Consider the following 20550-nt stretch of genomic DNA (forward strand, 5'->3'; position numbering starts at 1 on the left):
AGAGAGAGAGAGTGTGTGTGTGTTTGTGTGTGTGTGAGAGAGAGGGAGAGGGAGTGTGAGTGTGAGAGGGCTCCTGCAGGTGTTTGTATGCCTATTCTGATTACTGTTGTTTGGAGTGTGTATGAAAGTTATTGACCTAAGGTTGAACTGTATATGCAAATGTTGTAATGGGAGGAGCATGTGCAGGTTTTGTGTTTCTTGGCAGCAGCTCATTAGCTGAGGCTTTTAATAAGTGTTTGGTGAGGTGTAGATGATGAATAAAAAAGGAAAACTGACACCAACTCTTGGGCTGATTTAAAAAAAAAAAACCTCGGAAGGAAACGTTTTTAAACGGTAGTTTTCCAGGCTTCACCACAAGGGGGTGGTGACGCCAAGAAGGAAGAACAAATCCTTGCTTGATGAGACATTGTAGTCAAGTTTTATTCGAGTGTGCACGTGTCGCTGGGACGTTCTGTATGATTTTTAGGAAGTTTGTTGCAACAGAGTATTCTATATAATTAAAAGGATCAATTTTTATATAATTAAAATGTGAAAATTAATTTAAAAGCCGTTTAATTTAAGGTGTAAACATTGTATTTAAAACTTAACTGTTGATAACTTGTATTTGAGCAGTGCTATGCCCTCAACAGAAAGAAAAGAAAAACAACAGAAACGGAACTTATTGATATCGTGAGCAAGAATATGAATCTCTCTTCTCTGGGCCTTTGTTTTGTTTTTGCTTTGTTTTTTTCTCCAGTTTTCAGTGTTTGACCATGTCTGTCTATATGAAATCATTTATATGTCCCTGCATGGTTTCCCCATGGATATGGTACCCAAATAACCACATAATTAATCTCTCTCTGTCTTTACCACATTTGTAATCATACAACATCATCATTTTGACATAATCTGTTTAACTGATACTCAGCCGATTGTAGAAAATATAATTATTTATTTTGTTTATTGAGCTAAAAACACTTTTTTTAAATGCTACTTAACTTTTAATTGTAAAGAATTGAGGGCCCTTTTTCCCTATATGTGCCAGAAAACAGTTTGTTCATATATTTAATGCAGATGTTTACTTAAAATTATTAATTAGTGATAAAGACATAATTTTTTTTAATACAAATGTACAGTCAGTAATATTTGATATATACTGAACATACCGGTCAAGATTTACAAATAAAATATAAAGAAATTAATAGTTTTATTCAGCAATGATGCATTAATCAAAAGTGACAATGGAAAAAAAAAACGGTTACTAAAAAAAATTTATCTCATTTTTAACAAAAAAATTAAGTGGCACAACCATTTGTCAAAATTATAATAAAATAATATAAGAAATATTCATTGAGTACTAAATCATAATATTATACTGATTTCTGACAGATCATGTGGCACTGAAGACTAGAGTAATGACGGCTGTAAATTCAGCTTTGCCATCACAGGAATAAATTACATTTTAAAATATATTAAAATAGAAAACAGTTACTTTAAATTTTAATAATATTTTACAATATAAAGTTTTTTTTCATGTATTTGTAATCAAGTAAATGTAGCCTTGATGAGACTACCTTCAAAAACATGAACCAACCCCAAACTTTTGAACAGTAGTGTAGGACTATAAATAAATATATAAACTTGTTTTTCTTGTATCAGTCATTTAAAGAAACCTTCTCATTCTTCTTCACAGTGTAAGTCAAAAGAGTGAAACGTTGGTCATTTTAGATGAGGAAAAACATCCTCTGTTATCTTCGTCAAGTAAAAAGTTGTTCATGAGTTCAATGACTTAATCACGATTTAATAATTTCCGTTCAAAGTGTTTCCTCCCTTTCTATCCCATCATGCCCTAATATGGGTAATCTAGTTAAACATTTTTTCATGTCTTATTTAAGCCGTTATTTAGAGGCTGTGGTGCATGAAATGAGTCTATAACTCACTGGAAACTACAAGCTTCTTCAAATCACATTAAAAAAAAAAATCTGTGCTGCCTTTTTTATGAGAAACAAAATAAACTCATGTTTCTGTTGTGAATATTATGGGCAAATCAGTCAATCAGTGCGTATGACTATCTATATTCATATAGTCGCACCACCCTGAGAAAACAGCAGCCACCCTCAATGCATCCTGGGAATAATCTGACATATCAGGCACATTTCTGTTTATCTCGCTCGAGGGAATTGAAAGAGCCCACAACTTGTCTCATCATTTTAAAGAACATATCGAAACAAGTTTCTGTATTGGTTTTCAGTTGTACACTGTAAACAAATTTTATTAATTTTTTTAACTTATTTTTAATATATAAACTTGTTTTTCTTGTATCAGTCATTTAAAGAAACCTTCTCATTCTTCTTCACAGTTTAAGTCAAAAGAGTGAAACGTTGGTCATTTTAGATGAGGAAAAACATCCTCTGTTATCTTCGGATGTCAAGTAAAAAGTTGTTCATGAGTTCAATGACTTAATCACGATTTAATAATTTCCGTTCAAAGTGTTTCCTCCCTTTCTATCCCATCATGCCCTAATATGGGTAATCTAGTTAAACATTTTTTCATGTCTTATTTAAGCCGTTATTTAGAGGCTGTGGTGCATGAAATGAGTCTATAACTCACTGGAAACTACAAGCTTCTTCAAATCACATTAAAAAAAAAAATCTGTGCTGCCTTTTTTATGAGAAACAAAATAAACTCATGTTTCTGTTGTGAATATTATGGGCAAATCAGTCAATCAGTGCGTATGACTATCTATATTCATATAGTCGCACCACCCTGAGAAAACAGCAGCCACCCTCAATGCATCCTGGGAATAATCTGACATATCAGGCACATTTCTGTTTATCTCGCTCGAGGGAATTGAAAGAGCCCACAACTTGTCTCATCATTTTAAAGAACATATCGAAACAAGTTTCTGTATTGGTTTTCAGTTGTACACTGTAAACAAATTTTATTAATTTTTTTAACTTATTTTTTTAAAGTTGATTATTAGAGTATATTTCACAAAAAAAATAGTATTTCAGTTTTTTGTTTTTTTTTGGCATCAGAATTTAAAGGGGTCATCGGATGCAAAATTCACTTTTCAAGTTGTTTGAACATAAATGTATGTTGGAAGTGTGTGTACACATCCATCCTATAATTATAAAAATCCATCCAGTGTTTTTTTTTTAAATCCCTATTTTAAAAACCCCTTTCTCAAACCAGGCTGTTCTGAGATTCCTGTCAGAATGACGTAGTTCTGTACAGGCCCCTCCCACGATAGTTGATTGACAGTAGTGTTTCAGCACAGACTGGACAGGTGTCTTACCTTAGACCCGCCCTGAGTGAGCTGTCATCCGTCCGCCATTGTGTTGACTCTGGTGCAGGGGAAGACAATGTCTCCGATTAAGCGATTGAGGTGCTTTATTGTTTGATGTAATAATGAATATAGCAATCGTCATTTACTCCCGACATCTGAGCTGCTGAAGACACAGAGGATTAATGTTACTTTGCTTTGAAGTGAATGCGCCACTCCCGATCAGCCTAAATGCATCTATGTTCGCTCGAATCATTCGTGATCCAGCCTCATCTACAGAAGAAGTGAGTATAAGGGTTTTTTATGAATCTTTGCAAATCACCTTTCCTAATAAGGCGTTAATTAGCAAATTTCACGATGAATGCGGCTAAAGTAAACAGTCTCTCTGAGAGCAGCTCGGAAGAGAGGGGCGGGGCCAGCAGAGCTCATTAACATTTAAAGCAACATGGACTATAATGGCTTGATAAAAACAGAGCTGATTTTGACAGGTTTAAAAAGGTGTTTTTTACACTAACATTGAGAAATGTTAACCAAAGTATGTTATAGACTTTTAATTAAGACCCTAAAGAATCATATCATCTTGTGCAAAATGAGCATCCGATGACCCCTTTAATGTTTAATTCACTGTTGCAAGCCGTTTCTTTGTAATAATTTGAGTGAATTTTTTTTTTTTCAATGTATTGGCCCTTGTTCTTGATTCTTGAGGTTTCACTTGTTTTTTTGTTTTGTTTCCCAGTCTGCTCAGTTAATGCTCACACAATATCCTGTATGCAGTTTCTTTAACGCAGAGACTCAAAACTTGTGTACAGCTAAAATAATATATTTTCCAGGATGTTGAACTGAACTGAATACACAAACAAACACAACAGTCCTCTTCAAGTTTACAAGTACTGATATATTTCTCACAAAACAATCATAGCAAAACAGATGCCATTTCTGTATCCTAAACACATATGTTTATCTTCTGCTCCTATCTTTTGCTAGCTGTAGTTTTGGAACCACACATTTCCCACGTTCCCAAATGGTCATTCCCCATTTTTAGGGAGCAATTCCAAATCAGAGTAAATTGTTTTCAAATCTATTTATTGTCCCCACAGATTTATGGTCTCGGGTAATGTTCCTAAAGCATGCAAAAGAAAAATATTACAAATCCGTGTTACAGTACAGTTGTTTGGATATCATACAGCTGGAGCTGTTGGAGTGCTGTTGTAGACTAGAAATATCAGTATGGAACAATACTTAGCTTGTGTCTGGCCACGAGAAGACCACAAACGGAATGTTAATGAGGACTTTGATACGTGTCAATAAAGGCCGATATGTAGCAGCAGAGGCATTTAAGCACTAATGGGGTCTCATTTGCATGACCTGAATCAATAGGATTGTTTGATGGCTTTAGCTTCATCAGGAACGCTATTGACGACAAGGTGACACCGGTGACATGAGCATCGCTTTGTTTATTTGTGTTGTCGGTTCATTCTGGTGCACAAAATGGTGACAGACATCGATCTAGACCTTTCAAGACATCATTTAGCATTCGAATGCCTATAGGATGGATGGCTCATCCTGACAACACCAGCAGGGAATTCTGTTCTGTGGGAAGTCTGTTTTCCTCTTTAAGTAACTCACAGACTAAATAAAGACTCGTGTGGTGGGGAAAATGCCAAATGCATAAGAAAATATCCTCTGCGGCCTTAGTGTCTAGTTTTAACTGATTTGAATCAAATCGCTGTAAATGCTTGAGAACATGAAACCACATCTACAATATCCACAGGTTCTCCTTAGAATAATGAGGGAAAGATTCCAAAAAACATTCAGTAGTTTTTCCATCTGAAAGCCAATAAAATAACGCAAGGTCTTACAAAGAAAACTCCCACATAAGGTTGCTCAAACTGAAGAACAGGTGAACATTTTAAACAGTATTAAGAAGCTAAACTGACCTACAAAGAGAGATAAATAGACTGTAGAACCAGAAGATGGACATACACGAGAAAAGCAATGAAATGTAAGATTCCACACTCTTTAGAGTCTTTAAACAAGTATGAAACACAAGCCAGATGCATCTCTTTTCCTCCTTTTTTTACATTTTCCTCAGCCTGTCCTGAGGGCATTATACTGAAGGTCACTGTCCTGAAGGGATAATGCCAAAACAGCGTCCAGTTGCTTCCAAACGCTGCTTCAAAACAAGTAACAGTACACCAACAGTGCTCTCCACAGAGCTTAAACAAGGAATTAAGCACAATGTATGTAGATAAAACAACAGTCGAGGATTCTGGAATGTTGTGTGGATGGAGCATTCGATTGGGTCAAGGAGAAGATCTTCTCCAATGCAGCTCACAGCATAAAACCTTGAAGTCCTCTCTTCAGCATTCGGAAAGTGTGTGATGTGGAGAGCATCCTTATCCACCTCTTCTTAGTACATTATTGGATTTTTTGTGTATGTTCTGCTTTCTGTAAGAAAGAAAAACAAGAGGAAGGTTTGAGGTTGAAATTACATTAGTCTGGGATTTTTTTTTTTACCCATCTACTGTAAATTTAAAGACTGATAAATATAAAAATAAAAGAATGAAACCTTGACAACTGTTTCAATATTAATTCAACAATTATTTAAATATGTGTAATAGTGTTAAACTTCTCTGGGCCATCTAATGGGACTTTCATATTTAATAAAGGTTTTGAAGGTTTTACATTTTATAAAAGTTTGGGGTCAGTAAGATATTGATTGATTGATTGATTGTTGTTTGTAAAATAAATTAATACTTTTATTCAGTAAGGATGCATTAAATTGAACAAAAGTGACAGTAAAGACAAATGTATTCATTTCAAATAAATGCTGTTCTTTTGAACTTTCTAGTCATCAAATAATCCTGAAAAGAAATGGATGATGGTTTCCACAAATTACTGAAGACTGGAGTAATGGCTGCTGAAAATTCAGCTTTTCCATCACAGGAATTAATTACGATTTATAATATATTAAAATAATATTTGACAATATTACTGTTTTACTGTATTTTTAATCAAATATGTACAGCCTTGGCAGGGTTGCCAGGTTTTCACAACAAAACCCACCCAATTGCTACTCAAAACTAGCCCAATCGCATTTCGAGGTGGGTCCCCCCTTAAAAATCGCATTCCGGGGGTTAAAATACATGTTTTTTGGTGGGGTTCCCCGGGACAATTCGCATTTCAGGGGATTAATATCGCATTATTGGGGTCACTTCAACCCGCAGACATGAAAAACAATCCCCGGCAACAGTGTTAAAGTAGCCCAATTCTGCGTGAAAACCGCGGACGTGGCAACACTGAGCCTTGGTGAGCATAAGAGACTTGTTTCAAAAACATTCAAAAATTTAACCAACCCCAAACTTTTGAATGGAAAAAAAATTATTAAAAATAAAATTAACTCATGTTTATTTTTTATTAAGTTTAGAGTCATGAAAATGTATTTTGATTTAAGTTAATAAAAAAAAGGTGGGCCTAGCATGTTTAAAAACTACATAATTAAAATATAAGAAATAGATAATAATAAAAATAAATAAATATTTATATTTCTAAAATATTATGGAATTTCAAATGCCCCTTTTCTCTAAAATAGTCAATTTTTGCACATCATGGAAAAAAGACATTAGACTGTAAATGAACACCTCCAGTCCAGTGCTGTGCCAACGTGTAGCAGATTTTCTCGACGTTAGGGAGTCATTTTAATAAAATTAAAACAAGGTGTAATTCAAGTAATTTATCATGTAGCTTTAGCTGTCTCTCGGAGGGGGAGAGAGTGAGAACGGCCAGCTGCAGAAACAGATAAACGGGTGGAAGGGCGGCGCTGGAATATTCATGCGGTGTGGCTTTGCTTACACAGGAACCTTGCAATTAGTCCCCAGTCTTTTGATCCATCTATGTGTTTATTTGCTAATGGTTTCACTCTGAGACAGAGGGAGCCGATGATCTCATCTGTTTGGAGGACACGGGCGAGTGACACACGGTGTTGCTGAGAAAGACTGATGGGAAGGGGAAGTGAGGTCAAGACAACAAATCAGAATAAGCCACAGCTGAAACTGTGCACATACATACACACTGTATACGAGTGTGTTGATAGGCATGTTTTGTACAAAGACTTTATTTATTTTTTAACAGAGATTAATACTTTCATTCAGCAAGAATGTGTTACATTGATTAAAGACAAAAAAATATATATTTTACATAGTTACAAAAAATAGATATTTCAAATAAATGCTGTGCTTCTGAACTTTCTATTCATCAAGGAATTCTGAAAAAAATGTATCACAGCTTCCACAAAAATATTAAGCAGAACAACCGTTTTCAGAAAAATGTTTATTGAGCATATTAGAATGATTTCTGACAAATCATGTGACACTGAAGACTGAAGTAATGATGCTGAAAATTCAGCTTTGCCATCACAGGAATAAACTACATTTTATTGTTTTTATTTTACATTTTATTGTTTGTATTTCAGTCTTTTAACTGTATATTTAATCAAATAAATGCAGCCTTGGTGAGCAGAAGAGATTTCTTTCAAAAACATAAAAAAAATGAATATTAGTGTATTAAAAATTAAAACTAAAATTAACTCATGGTTAATGAAATGATCATGAAAATGTATTTTAGTTTATTTCATCTTAGTTAATTTAGTTCAGTCATACTATTTCAGTTTCATTTTTATATACGTTAATGAAACATACATATTGTTAACATGTTTAATATGTTTAAAACACTACATAATTAAAATAAAATAAAATAATAAAATAAATGTAATCAATAAAACAATTCACAGTATTACAGTTTTTACTGTATTTTCGATCAAATAAATGCAGCTTGGGTGAGCATAAGAGACGTCTTTCAAAAACATTAAAAACAAGTTAAAGAACAAAAAACAAATTGTGTACTATATATAAATGGTGTTCTTTCGCGATCCATATATTATGTCTTTCATTTGTGTTTATACACAATATATACAGGTGCATCTCAATAAATTAGAATGTCGTGGAAAAGTTCATTTATTTCAGTAATTTAACTCAAATTGTGAAACTCGTGTATTAAATAAATTCAATGCACACAGACTGAAGTAGTTTAAGTCTTTGGTTCTTTCCTCCTCTTTGCCTTCTTCTCCTTCTTCAGACGTCTCTGAATGGTAGCTGGAAGAGAAAATATCCATGTGTAAACATCAAATGGAAATAGACGATTTCTGTTTTTGTTTTTTTTCAGTTTTCCAATATGTATTAGATCGCAACATTTTACCTCGACTGTGTAGCTCAGAGGTGAGCTGTCTCTCTAGACTCTCTCTCATCTCTCTCTCTCTGTACAGCTCCATCTTGAGCTCTCTCCTCTCCTGCTGAAGCTGTTTCTCCTGCAGACGGGCGTTCTCCAAAGCCACCTTTAGCAGGCCCTGCAACACATGTCCACATGCTATTGATGCTGAACTTGTTTGTATGAGTGTGTGTGTGTGTTGCATTTCTTCATGGCTATACCTGGACATTAGTGAGCAGCATCTCGACGGAGGAGAGACCGTCTGTGAAAAGAAGGGACGCAGGGAAGCCAGAGGACAATGCTTGAGCTGGGACCTTCTCAAAGATTGTTGGTTTCACTGCATTTTGTTCAACTGTGAAATAATAAACAAACAAAGGGATGAATTCAACTGATCAACTGACTGTTAAAAGAATAGTTTAGCTATAAATTTAAATTCTGTCATTTACTCAGTCTCATACAGAGTTATTAGTTAACCAAAACTAAAATCATAAAAAAAATTAATTGGAATAAAGTAAACGTTATGTAAAATTGCAGCTAGTAGGCAAGGCAACATTTCTCATTTTCATTTAGTTTAACCTGATGTACTACAATTTAAACTTAAACTGATATAAAAAATTTATAATAAAAAACTGTATAGACATTTAAAAAATATATAAAAATTGTAAGAAAATATTAAAATAAAAATCAATTAAAATATGTAACAAAAACTGTACTATACTAGCGTGTCAATGATACTAAAATAACACTAGTCTCAGATGTGATTTATAAGCTACAAAGGAGGGTAAGATTTTCAGCAAATAAGAACTTTTTTTCTTTTTGAAGAATATGCTTAATATATACCGGTAGTTATAATTTAAGTTACATCAGTTAATAAATCTACAGAAAATCCCTGTTCTTTTAGCTTTTGGTTGTTCTTTTTGAGTGAGGGCATTGGGTTTTTTAATGTTTTTGAAAGTTAATTGTTTATGCTCACCAAGGCAGCATTCATTTGATTAAAAATACAATAGAAACAGTCATATTACGAATATTATGACTTATAATAACTGATTTAACATTATATTGCATTGTAATGTAATTTATTCCTGTGATGGCAGAGCTGAATTTTCAGCAGCCGTTACTCCAGTCTTCAGAAAGTTCAAAAGAACAGCATTTATTTATAATCTAATTTATTGTAACATTAAAAATGTCTTCACTGACACTTTTGGTCAGTTTAATACATCCTTGTTGAATAAAAGTATTCATTTAATTTAATTTATTAAAAAAAAAAAAACTCACTGATCCTAAATTTTTAGAATGTAGAATCTGTATGTCGATTTATGCTTTTTATACATTTGCTAGTACAGGATGAAGCCAGGCATGAGCATATTATTTTAATTGTTTTGAGATTACTTGTATATAGAAACTAGAATATCCCATTACAACATACCATTACATCACCCAACTAAACTCAATGCAATATAGTGGCTCTGTGCAATAATTGAACTATAATGAGAGCAGAAGAGGTCAGAGGAGAGGCTTTTCTGTAATGTTATGTTATATTAAATTTAATTTTTTATAAAATTTCGTTTATGTGAAGGAAACTCACCCCTGTCGTTGGAAAGTCTGTTCATATGCAGAGTTGAGTCTTTCTCGCTTTGTTCATCATGAACATCATATGCTACAGAGAGAGAAAGACATATATAAAGACAGCAGATAAATGAAACAAGAAGTTTCAGAGAAGCACAGACTATTGCCAACATATATTGCTTTGTGTTGTTATTGTGTATGCAGCAGAGTCATTGCAAGCCTCGTTGATTAGTCTAACATTTTTTCCTCAATGTAAATCATATAATGTTGTTTTCTATGGACATTATATGCAAGATATTATGAAACAACAGTAATATCACACTTCAAGATGAAGATGCTAACCACAGTAACTGGGTCTCTGTAAATACACTAACATTCAGAAACCACATATGGATTGGTATAGCACATTGTGTTTGGTAAGGTGTAAATACCATCTATCGCTAAGAAAATATGATTTTTTCATTTAGTGTAAAAATCATCTAATTGTGCAAATAGCCGCTGCCAAATAGAAATATATTGTAGCCCTTTAAATATCTGTACTGTCAATTTTGGTCAAATTAATGCATCCTTGCTGAAAAAAAAGTATTCATTTCTTTCCCCCCCCCCCAACATCTAAGTTGTAGTATTTGAAGACAACTGTATAAATGAATGGTGTTATATTTAGGGGTAAAAATGTGCTTACCAGGCTGATAAACATATTTTTTTAATCACCCCAAACTTTTAGTGTATGTTCATTTGTGAGATTCGCTCAGCAGAGATTGATGATTGTTTAATTAATAACTGTAATTAATTGCATGTTATTATGTCATTAATTCAACTGACAGCCCTACTTAATATGCAAACTCACTCACTCAAACTCAAGGGTGTTTTTTGAGGAGAGTGTGTGTAAGGCTGTGTGGGGCTGCTGGGAACTGAACTGGTTAGTTGAGGTGAGGGTTCAGTTTTCTGAGGAACATTCCCATCTACGGATGGTGTCAGAGAGGGGCTCTCGTCAAAACACTCCTGCTGAAATGAAAAAAAAAAGAGACTTCAGTCCTGCAAACCTAAATAAACTCTCCCCACATGACAACACATCTTCATTGACCTAGTTTATCTGAGTCAGCTTGCCTAAGGTTCACATCATCGTTAAGGATTTGTCATAAAATAAAAACTTTTTTTCAGATTCAGATTTGTGGTAAGGCTAGTAAGCTATGGAAGCTTGTTTTCTGCCACAGGATAAAAAAAAATCTGTCAATTCTCACTTTTTCCCCTCACAATTCTGCTTTTATATCTTGCAATTCTGAATTATTTTTGTGACTAATTATGAGATATGAACTCAGAATTGCTGAGGAGAAAAAGTCGCAATTACCGCGAGATGTAAACTCAAAATGCCAAGATGTAAACTCAGAATTCCAAGCAAACAAACAAATTTGCTAGAAAAAAGTTTGAATTGTGAGATAAAAAGTAGCAATTACCTTTTCTTTCTTTTCTCTCTTTTTTCATTACGTGGCAGAAACAAGGAACATGGTTAACAACCTAAAACAGGTCTCTGAAAGCCACCTGACCTTTGATTACCTAAAGCAGTTTAGACCCCTTTGGACCAAGTGGACCAGCAAATTGCCTTAAATGACTCCAAATAAATAAACTCAAGCTAGAATTGTGTGAACAGGCCCTGATGACCTTGCAGCAAAAGAGCTGTGTGTTTTAGTATCTGGTCTGTACAGTATGTCCTACCTTGATGGCAGATGTCGGCCTGGAGACGGGGCTGTGCACCTGTGCACTGGCAACCATGTTGGCAATTGTATTAAGGTGGTTCATCTGGTTCATTGCCATGGCAACAGAGGTGGGAGGAAGTCCAACAGGAAGCAGGGGATGGGGCATCATCATGAAGGGCAGGTCCAGTCCTATGAGAAGAAGAAAGAATCATGGTATAACTACATACATTTAAGTCAGTCTATCACAAAAATCTATTGTATGGCTTCAGATTAGACTTGAAATTTAGTCATATGGACTACTTTTATGATGCTTTTGCATATTAAGCTTGAATGCTCCAGTCCCCATTAATTGTCCCAGTAACTGTAAATAGAAAGTCATACAGGTTTGAAACGACATAAGGGTGAGAAGCTACTGACAGAATTTTAATTTTATGATCTCTTTAAACACATCAGGGTGTGAAAGTGAATGGTTAATGCTCACTGTTGGCCAGTAGATGGGTGTGTTGGAGAGAGTTGAGCTGAGAGTTGCTCAAGCTGTGCTGTGTTTTCTCTGAAGCAGGTGATGAATACTTCTCTCTCTCCCAGGACAAAGCGCTACATCCTGTTTAATGATAAAAGAATATGAAATATGAAATATTCACAATATAGGTAGTTTGTAGGTTTTAACATGCATTTAGGTTTTAACATAGCGAACATATAACATAGCTTTTATATTTGAACATATATTCATATTGTATTGATATATTTTTACATTTTGCAGTGTTTGCAGTGTCTACCTTTTTGAAGTTACATATAGTTTTAATGTTTATTGATTTCCATATTAATATATAGATGTATATATGTACTGTATGTAAAAAAAAAAATCAATTCAGATTCACAGATTCAGTTTATTTAATTGATTCTAACTGACTGAAGTTAGTCTAAACTATAGTATGACTAAGCAAAGCAAGATACATGTTTAACTCTATTAAAATACACAATTATAACAATATATAGAATTTAGTAACATGGGTAAAATATATACATATATACATAAACTGTTTTTTAAGTGGCTTTAAACTTCATACTGACACCTACTGGTGTGGATGTTGCTGTAGAACTATCCTATTCGCAAGCATTCTTTGAACCAAAAATTACTATGACTAAAGTTTGTTAAAAGTACTATTCATTGCTTTAGGTTAGCTTTAAGTGCACATTTAACCACATACTGTACACATTCACACACAAATATGCTTAGACAAATTAACTTAGAATGGAATCCCCCAAATAAGTGAGCAGAATACTATAGAATGGGCATATCTCATTACCTTGAATGAAAAAACGGAAACAATAAAATGTAAGTTGCCCAGCGACCAGCAGCTACAATGAACTGAACTGATAATCTATCATCAGTATTCATGTCAGTGCCATTGGGAGCAGATGGTGTTTAGGTGGCAGATTTGTGGCGAAGGAATCAATGATAGCGCAGGATGAAGTCAGTCCCCTTAAGAATATCACATGCTCCAACCAATAAGGTCTTCACACGACCGGACAAAAATAACCTGATTAAAAACAATAAGCTCCCTCATTACGACACAACCCAACACTGCAGATACATTACAACACCACGGCAGCTTCGCAACCTGGGCCCTTCACCATGACATAAATACTGTACAATAGAGCGGCCATCTGGGCGACAATCTGCACGTCCGTGGAAATCAAGACTAGTGTCAACACGAGCTCACATATCTTGTGGGACTGGAGTTCTAACGTAAGTGAGAAGGCGCTAATTCACAGTAATCAGACAGATGAAGATGGATGAGAGGAGGGAAAGCAAGAGCAATCAGAGACAACACGAGCTGCAGCTGTGCTGCGAAACACACTAAAACAAACACAAACATGCACACGTACACACACGTGCATACGGTATATTCTCCTGTGTCAAGTACTCAAATAGAAATGGCTTTCAGCTTTTGGTCGGATGTCTAGAACAGCTTGCTTTGGATTACTGATATTCTGAAAGGAGCTGGTGTAAAGAGAAATACACTGTAAAATGGTTTTCGAAAGTTGTAAATAAAACAAAGATTACTGGAGTATGTTTTACAATAAATGACTATTTCACTCTTTATACTTAGAAATTCAATGAGTTACTTGCAGTTTTCTGTAATTATTTGTGAAATTTACTAGCAATTTCCAAGTAAAAGAAAAATGTCAGAGTTGTTTCTACTCCAATTTTTTTTTTCATTGTACGATGGCAGATCTTTCTGCGAAATGTCAACATGAAATCAATATTTTCTTTTTTTTAATAAACATTCCTGGTCTTATTATGTGTGATTCATAAGTGCATGTTATTCAAGATACCTATTATTTTGTGCTTGTAATTTTAGACAGATCATTTTCACCTGATGGATGATGAAATAGGCCAAACGTCCATTACATTTAAAAAAAATAAAATAAAAAAAAGGGCAATGCAATAGAAGAACCATTTTTGGTTCCACAAAGAACCATTCAGTCAAAGGTTCTTTAAAGAACCATCTCTTTCTTACCTTTTTATAATATGAAGAACCTTCTTTCGCCACAAAGAACCTTTTGTGAAACAGAAAGGTTCTTCATATGTTAAAGGTTCTTTAACAAAAAAATGTTCTTCTATGGCAGAAGAGTGTACAGGGACAGATTAGTTATTAATGAAGACTTGTTTTATGTGGTTTCTTGCACACTACTATTTTATGACAGTAAACACACTTTTACCATAAGCATGATTTGTAAACTAATATATTTTGATGTTTGTGTCACATAACTAGCTCCATGTGTATGGCTTTTTTGACGTAGTAAATATTGTGCTGCTCGGTAGCTCACCTGGTAAAGCACTGCATTTTTGATGTGGAGCAATCAAGTATTAGTCCAATGAGCCACGAGACTCGATAAAACGGCTCAAAGATTTGTAGAAGCCAGCTAAAATGACATGGTTGCTTCAGCAAATGCATTTTTATATCGCGTTTATTTAGTTAACACTATAGGTTAGGTTTAGTGTATGTGCTGTTATGAGAAAAAATGAGCCATGATGACAAGGTCAAAACTGTCTAATGAAAATGGTTATTGCTCACTTTTGAGTATTTTTGGCCAGTAATTAATTACAGTAATTTGTATCCTAGTAATTAATAAACACCAGATGGTCAGCTTGTCTAGACTGTTTGATCAAGTGAGAAATGCTTTAAAAGTCAACTAGAAGAGATTTGTGTGTTTCTACATGTTTGCTCTCACCAAAACAAACACACACATTGGCTGCACAAAAAAAACAAAAACCACTGATTTAAACAGCATCTTAAAAATGAGAGCAACTTCAAACAGACAAGATGAGAGGGAAAGGGGGTGGACGGGTGAAGATACAAAAATGTTGACCACAGGGAAAGAGGGGCAAACAGATAATGTGTGCGTTACACTATACACGAGTTCCCTGCTAAACGCACGCGGACGTGAAAACAAGCACACATGTGCTAACATACACCCGTATGCACACACACAGCGCACACCTGTTTCTGTTAACGCAGGCAATCACCCGTATGACAGGTTTCGGCCATCTTGTTAAATAATGCATGGAATTTTTCTTTCAACTCGTCAACGCAGGGGGAAAAAAGTATCTCTTGCTGCTTCTCTCCGCTCTTCTGATGTCATCCTTGATGCTGATTTTCCTTGACTGCATTCCATCTTTCTGATGAAGGCCGTTTTTTCTTCTCTCCTAAATTATGCTTGTCCACAGCTGTTCTCTCTAGGAATGCTGTGCTCTCTTCCTCCTAAACTCTTGTGAGAATGGCTTTTGAAGTCCACATTATCTATGTTAGTTTTAGCCACAGTTAGTATATGGCTGCTGTGTTTGAAGACATTTTTTTGTTTTGACATTTTTATGTGATGCCTAAAAAATCTGTCTAGCAAATACTGCTGAGTGCAAACACTAACAGAAGTGAAAAGTTCCTTTTTGTCGTTTGAACTTTCTATTTATCAGAGAATCCTGAAAAAAATATACACCACACAAAATATCAGCAGCAGCACACATTGACAATAACAAGTAATATTTTTCAGCAGCAAATCAGCATATTAGAATGATTTCTGAAGGATCATGTGACACTAAAGACTGGAGTAATGATGCTGAAAATTCAGCTTTGCCACCACATAAATAAACTACATTTTAAAATATATTCAAATAGACAACATTATTTTAAATTGTAATATTTAATACTATTACTGTTTTTAATGGTGTATAATTAAATATAAATTTTTTATGAATCATATATATATATATATATATATATATATATATATATATATATATTTTTATATTTTTGTTTATTATATTATGTTATATTTTATTTTATTTTATTTTTATGCATTTCACATTTGCTATCATAAAATCAAATATAATAAATATAAATATTAAAATAAATAGAGACAAAATATTTTTTTTAAATATAAAATTAAATAATAAGTTAAATCAGAAAAGCCAGATAAGTTGCACACTTTTTAAAATGCTTTGCATCATCCACAAATTTTGTTTCTACTTATGCATGTACACACAAAAATACTGTACAAATGCAACATTATCCATTTACACATTTTCTAATTTTGCTTGGCTTGTATGCACACACACAAACACATGCACCCCTGCAGCAAATGTCTTGTTTCATCTCAAGGGCTGGTGTACGATTAACTATTCTTCTGTCTGTTGTTGGTCTTCTCTAAATGCACAGTCAGGCAGCAGTCATTAATGTCACCATTAGTCTCCGTAAACCAAGCACAACCCTGCAACATGGGCCCCCTGAGCGAGCTCCGTGATGGGGCTCATCTCACCCAAAAGGCCCAGGTTACTACTATTGCAAGGCCATCTGTCTGGCACATCTAGATTGCACTTTAAACAAGCTGCCTTAAAGGAACACAAACACACATTAACAAACAAATCGTGTAAGCACAAGCCCTGTACCTGTATTAGTGTTGAGCTCATCTGAATCGAATTCTGAGCCGTTGTGGGTCTTGTGTAGATTCATCATTATCTTCATCTTCTGTATCTTCAAAGCTTCAGCCATGGCAGCTGTTGTTAGACCTGCAATACATTCAAGAACAATCACAAACACAAACAACTGTCTCACACTTTCTCCCATACAGCAATGGAGTAATCAAATGGAGACACCTTCAATTGTGTCTCCTCAACAGTTTTATTAGACATATCAACAATCTCAAATCTCAATCCCAAACTGAGCTCAAATTTGCCATGATTTTCTCTAATCAAATGCCAAAAAATTCAAGATTAATTTTCCATCCAAATCTATTATGCAGATATAAACTATCGGTGAAAAGTTTGGGATAATAATGCTTTCGAAGGAAGTGTCTTATGTTCACCAAGGCTGCATTTATTTGATCAAAAAATGTGATCATTTATTTGAAAAGAGTTTTTGTTGCTTAACATATTGTGGGAACTGTGATACACTACTACTCGAAAGTTTGACGGTAATTAACCGTCAACCGGTAAGTAACCGTCAAAAAAAAAAGAGGGTGTGTTAAGCTGATCAAAAGTTACAGTAAAAACAATTATAATGTTACAATTATTTCTATTTCAAGTATTTCAAGTGCTTTTGAACTTTGAACGTATCACGGTTGCCACAAATATATTAAGCATTAAAAATGGTTTTCAACATTGAATCAGAACTATTACTAATATTTAAGCACTAATAATAATTAGTAATAAATGAGCACCAGAATATTAATCAGAACATTAGAATGATTTCTGAAAGATCATGTGGCACTGATAACTTAAGCAATCACTGCAAAAAAAAAAATCAGCTTTACCATCACAGGAATAAATTACATTTTAATATATATTCAAATAGAAAGCAGTTCTTGTATTTATATGTGACCTTGGAAATATTCCCGTTTTTACTGAATTTTTTAATAAATAAATGCCGCTTTGGAGAGCATAAGAGACTCTTTCAAAAACATTTTTAAAAAAGCTTAATTATACCAAACATTTGACTAGTAAGGGTTTTACTGTAAGACAACAATGAAAAAAAGCCTTTACTTTTTGGTTTTGAATACCTTAAAACACTGGTTTCAGGCTGCTAAGAGATGTGCTATTTATGAAGCACATTAGCCTAAAAGTTACAGCAATAAATTCCTTAGTTGACAGTAAATGGACGTTGTCATCAGCAGCAGGGTTTAGTCAGAGCAACTGGAGGGTCACAGTGAGATAAGGGACCTGAATTAGCTCTCTGTTAGCTGGACTGCATTATTTATATAAGCATATCATGGAAGCAGTCCAAGAAATAGCCATCTGCCAATCGACTTGTATTTATATGTGACCTTGGACCACAAAACCAGTCTTACGTGTCAATTTTTCAAAATTGAGATTTATACATCATCTGAATAAATCCTTAAAATACTGATTTCAGGCTGCTAAGAGATGTGCTATTTATGAAGCACATTAGCCTAAAAGTTACAGCAATAAATTCCTTAGTTGACAGTAAATGGACGTTGTCATCAGCAGCAGGGTTTAGTCAGAGCAACTGGAGGGTCACAGTGAGATAAGGGACCTGAATTAGCTCTCTGTTAGCTGGACTGCATTATTTATATAAGCATATCATGGAAGCAGTCCAAGAAATAGCCATCTGCCAATCGATCACTTTAAACTCCTCCCACCAGCAGCACAATTAGCCAGGCAAAGAGCTCTGGCCTTGGTTTCCCCTGGATGCCATCAAAAAAAAGTATTGATTAGTGACAGACAGTCAATTCTCTGGACTAGTGATTGATGTTAAATTGCTCCCTCTCTCATTATAATTCAGATTTTTCATTACACAACACTGTAACTCTAAAGGTGTCCATTGTGTGTGTGTGTGTGTGTGTGTGTGTGTGTGTGTTTTTTAAAAAAGCTTAATTATACCAAACATTTGACTAGTAAGGGTTTTACTGTAAGACAACAATGAAAAAAAGCCTTTACTTTTTGGTTTTGAATACCTTAAAACACTGGTTTCAGGCTGTTAAGAGATGTGCTATTTATGAAGCACATTAGCCTAAAAGTTACAGCAATAAATTCCTTAGTTGACAGTAAATGGATGTTGTCATCAGCAGCAGGGTTTAGTCAGAGCAACTGGAGGGTCACAGTGAGATAAGGGACCTGAATTAGCTCTCTGTTAGCTGGACTGCATTATTTATATAAGCATATCATGGAAGCAGTCCAAGAAATAGCCATCTGCCAATCGATCACTTTAAACTCCTCCCACCAGCAGCACAATTAGCCAGGCAAAGAGCTCTGGCCTTGGTTTCCCCAAGCTGACTGCTGATAAGGAGAAAAACAATGGACCATTAACACTCACACACCCAAAGACACAAGTAAAGAGCCGGCATATTCCCTCAGGAGAGCATTGACTGCTAGGCTAATCATGACTTTAACATCTCTATGTAAATGCTGACGGTCTAAATCTAGTATACAGCTGTTGCATGAGCTTCGCTGTGGACTCATGGGAAAAACAATCTTCAGAGACTTGAGGTGAGTTACGTAAGCTGTTTGACAAGAAGGAAAGCGATCGTTCATGTGAAGTGAGATTGTCCAGAGGGGGGAACTCTATTCCTTGAGCTCTTACGGTATAGCAGAAACAAAGTCACAGCCACACAAAACGTGAGAATAGTAAAGATTATATGTACATTTATACAAAAAACATGCTTTTAAAAAATGAGCTGTGAAACTGAGCTTGTTTGATGCAGCTCACAAATATAGGAGTAGTTCCTCCAAAAAACATGTATTGTCTGTAACTCACAGTTACGATACAACTTAGAACACTGTAACTTAAAGTTTTTGGAGAACTTAAAGCACACAAGTTACACAGACTACTTTATGGTACTTTTTGTAATATTTTGAGCTTGGCAATAATGCAAATCACAAGGTCAATTTTGTTATGGAAAAGAACAGCTTGGACATTCCGCAAAATATCTCCATTTGCATTCCATATTTAGGTTTGGAATGAAGAATTATCATTTTTGGGTGAAATATTCCAGGTACAGAGAAAATTCTCAGCCATATACACAAACATATACTGTATTAAAAAGTTTTTGGTCAGTAAGTTTTTTTTTCTGTAAAGAAATGACTACTTTATTCAGCAAGGATGCATTAAATTGGTTAAAGTGACAATAAACACAACTATCATGTTGGAAAAGATTTCTATGTCAAATAAATTCTGTTTTCAACACTGATAATAAGACATGTTTTTTGAGCAGCAAATCAGCAAATTAGAATGATTTCTGAAGGATCATGTGACACTGAAGACTAGAATAATGATGCTGAACATTTACCATCACAGGAATAAATTACATTTTCATTCAAATACGAAACAATTATTTTAAATTGTAATAATATTTTACAATATTGCAATTTTTGTCTTACTTTTTTTCTCAACAGTTGCATGCATGATGAGCATAAGAGACTTTTCAAAAACATGTAAAAAATATATTATTATTATTTTTTAAATAATAATAATAAACGTAGCACTTTACTATAGGGACCAATTCTCACTATTAACTAGTTACTTATTAGCATGTTTATTAATAACATATTGGCTGTTTATTAGCAAATGCATGACCATATTCTACATCCCTAATCCTACCCAATACCTAAACTTACCTTACTAACTATTAATGAGCAACAAATTAGGAGTTTATTGAGGCAAAAGTTGAAGTTAATGGTTTGTTAATGGCTTTAAAATAAAGTGTGACCATTAAATCTTACCAAACCCAAACTATTGAATGGTA

General features: G+C 34.4%; 2 protein-coding genes across 2 annotated transcripts in view; one reads left to right on the forward strand and one right to left on the reverse strand.

Moving 5' to 3' along the window:
* Positions 1-17, forward strand: part of LOC107723163 (protein canopy homolog 3-like) — an 8582-nt gene extending 8565 nt beyond the window's left edge. Inside the window, exon 7 of the mRNA XM_016531690.1 lies at positions 1-17. This exon is cut by the window's left edge and continues 693 nt beyond it. The gene's annotated coding sequence lies outside the window, so the exon portion shown is untranslated.
* An 8333-nt stretch (positions 18-8350) lies between these two features.
* Positions 8351-20550, reverse strand: part of LOC107723161 (dachshund homolog 2-like) — a 34951-nt gene continuing 22751 nt past the window's right edge. The window contains exons 3-10 of the mRNA XM_016531688.1: positions 16739-16858; positions 12269-12388; positions 11807-11976; positions 10945-11098; positions 10113-10184; positions 8749-8879; positions 8519-8666; positions 8351-8415 (exon numbers count right to left, since the gene is read on the reverse strand). Coding sequence (XP_016387174.1) covers positions 8351-8415; positions 8519-8666; positions 8749-8879; positions 10113-10184; positions 10945-11098; positions 11807-11976; positions 12269-12388; positions 16739-16858 — 980 coding nt within the window. The remainder of the gene's footprint in view (positions 8416-8518; positions 8667-8748; positions 8880-10112; positions 10185-10944; positions 11099-11806; positions 11977-12268; positions 12389-16738; positions 16859-20550) is intronic.

Source organism: Sinocyclocheilus rhinocerous, unplaced genomic scaffold, assembly GCF_001515625.1.
Source record: "Sinocyclocheilus rhinocerous isolate Xijiao unplaced genomic scaffold, SAMN03320098_v1.1 scaffold1325, whole genome shotgun sequence".
Lineage (NCBI taxonomy): Eukaryota > Metazoa > Chordata > Actinopteri > Cypriniformes > Cyprinidae > Sinocyclocheilus > Sinocyclocheilus rhinocerous.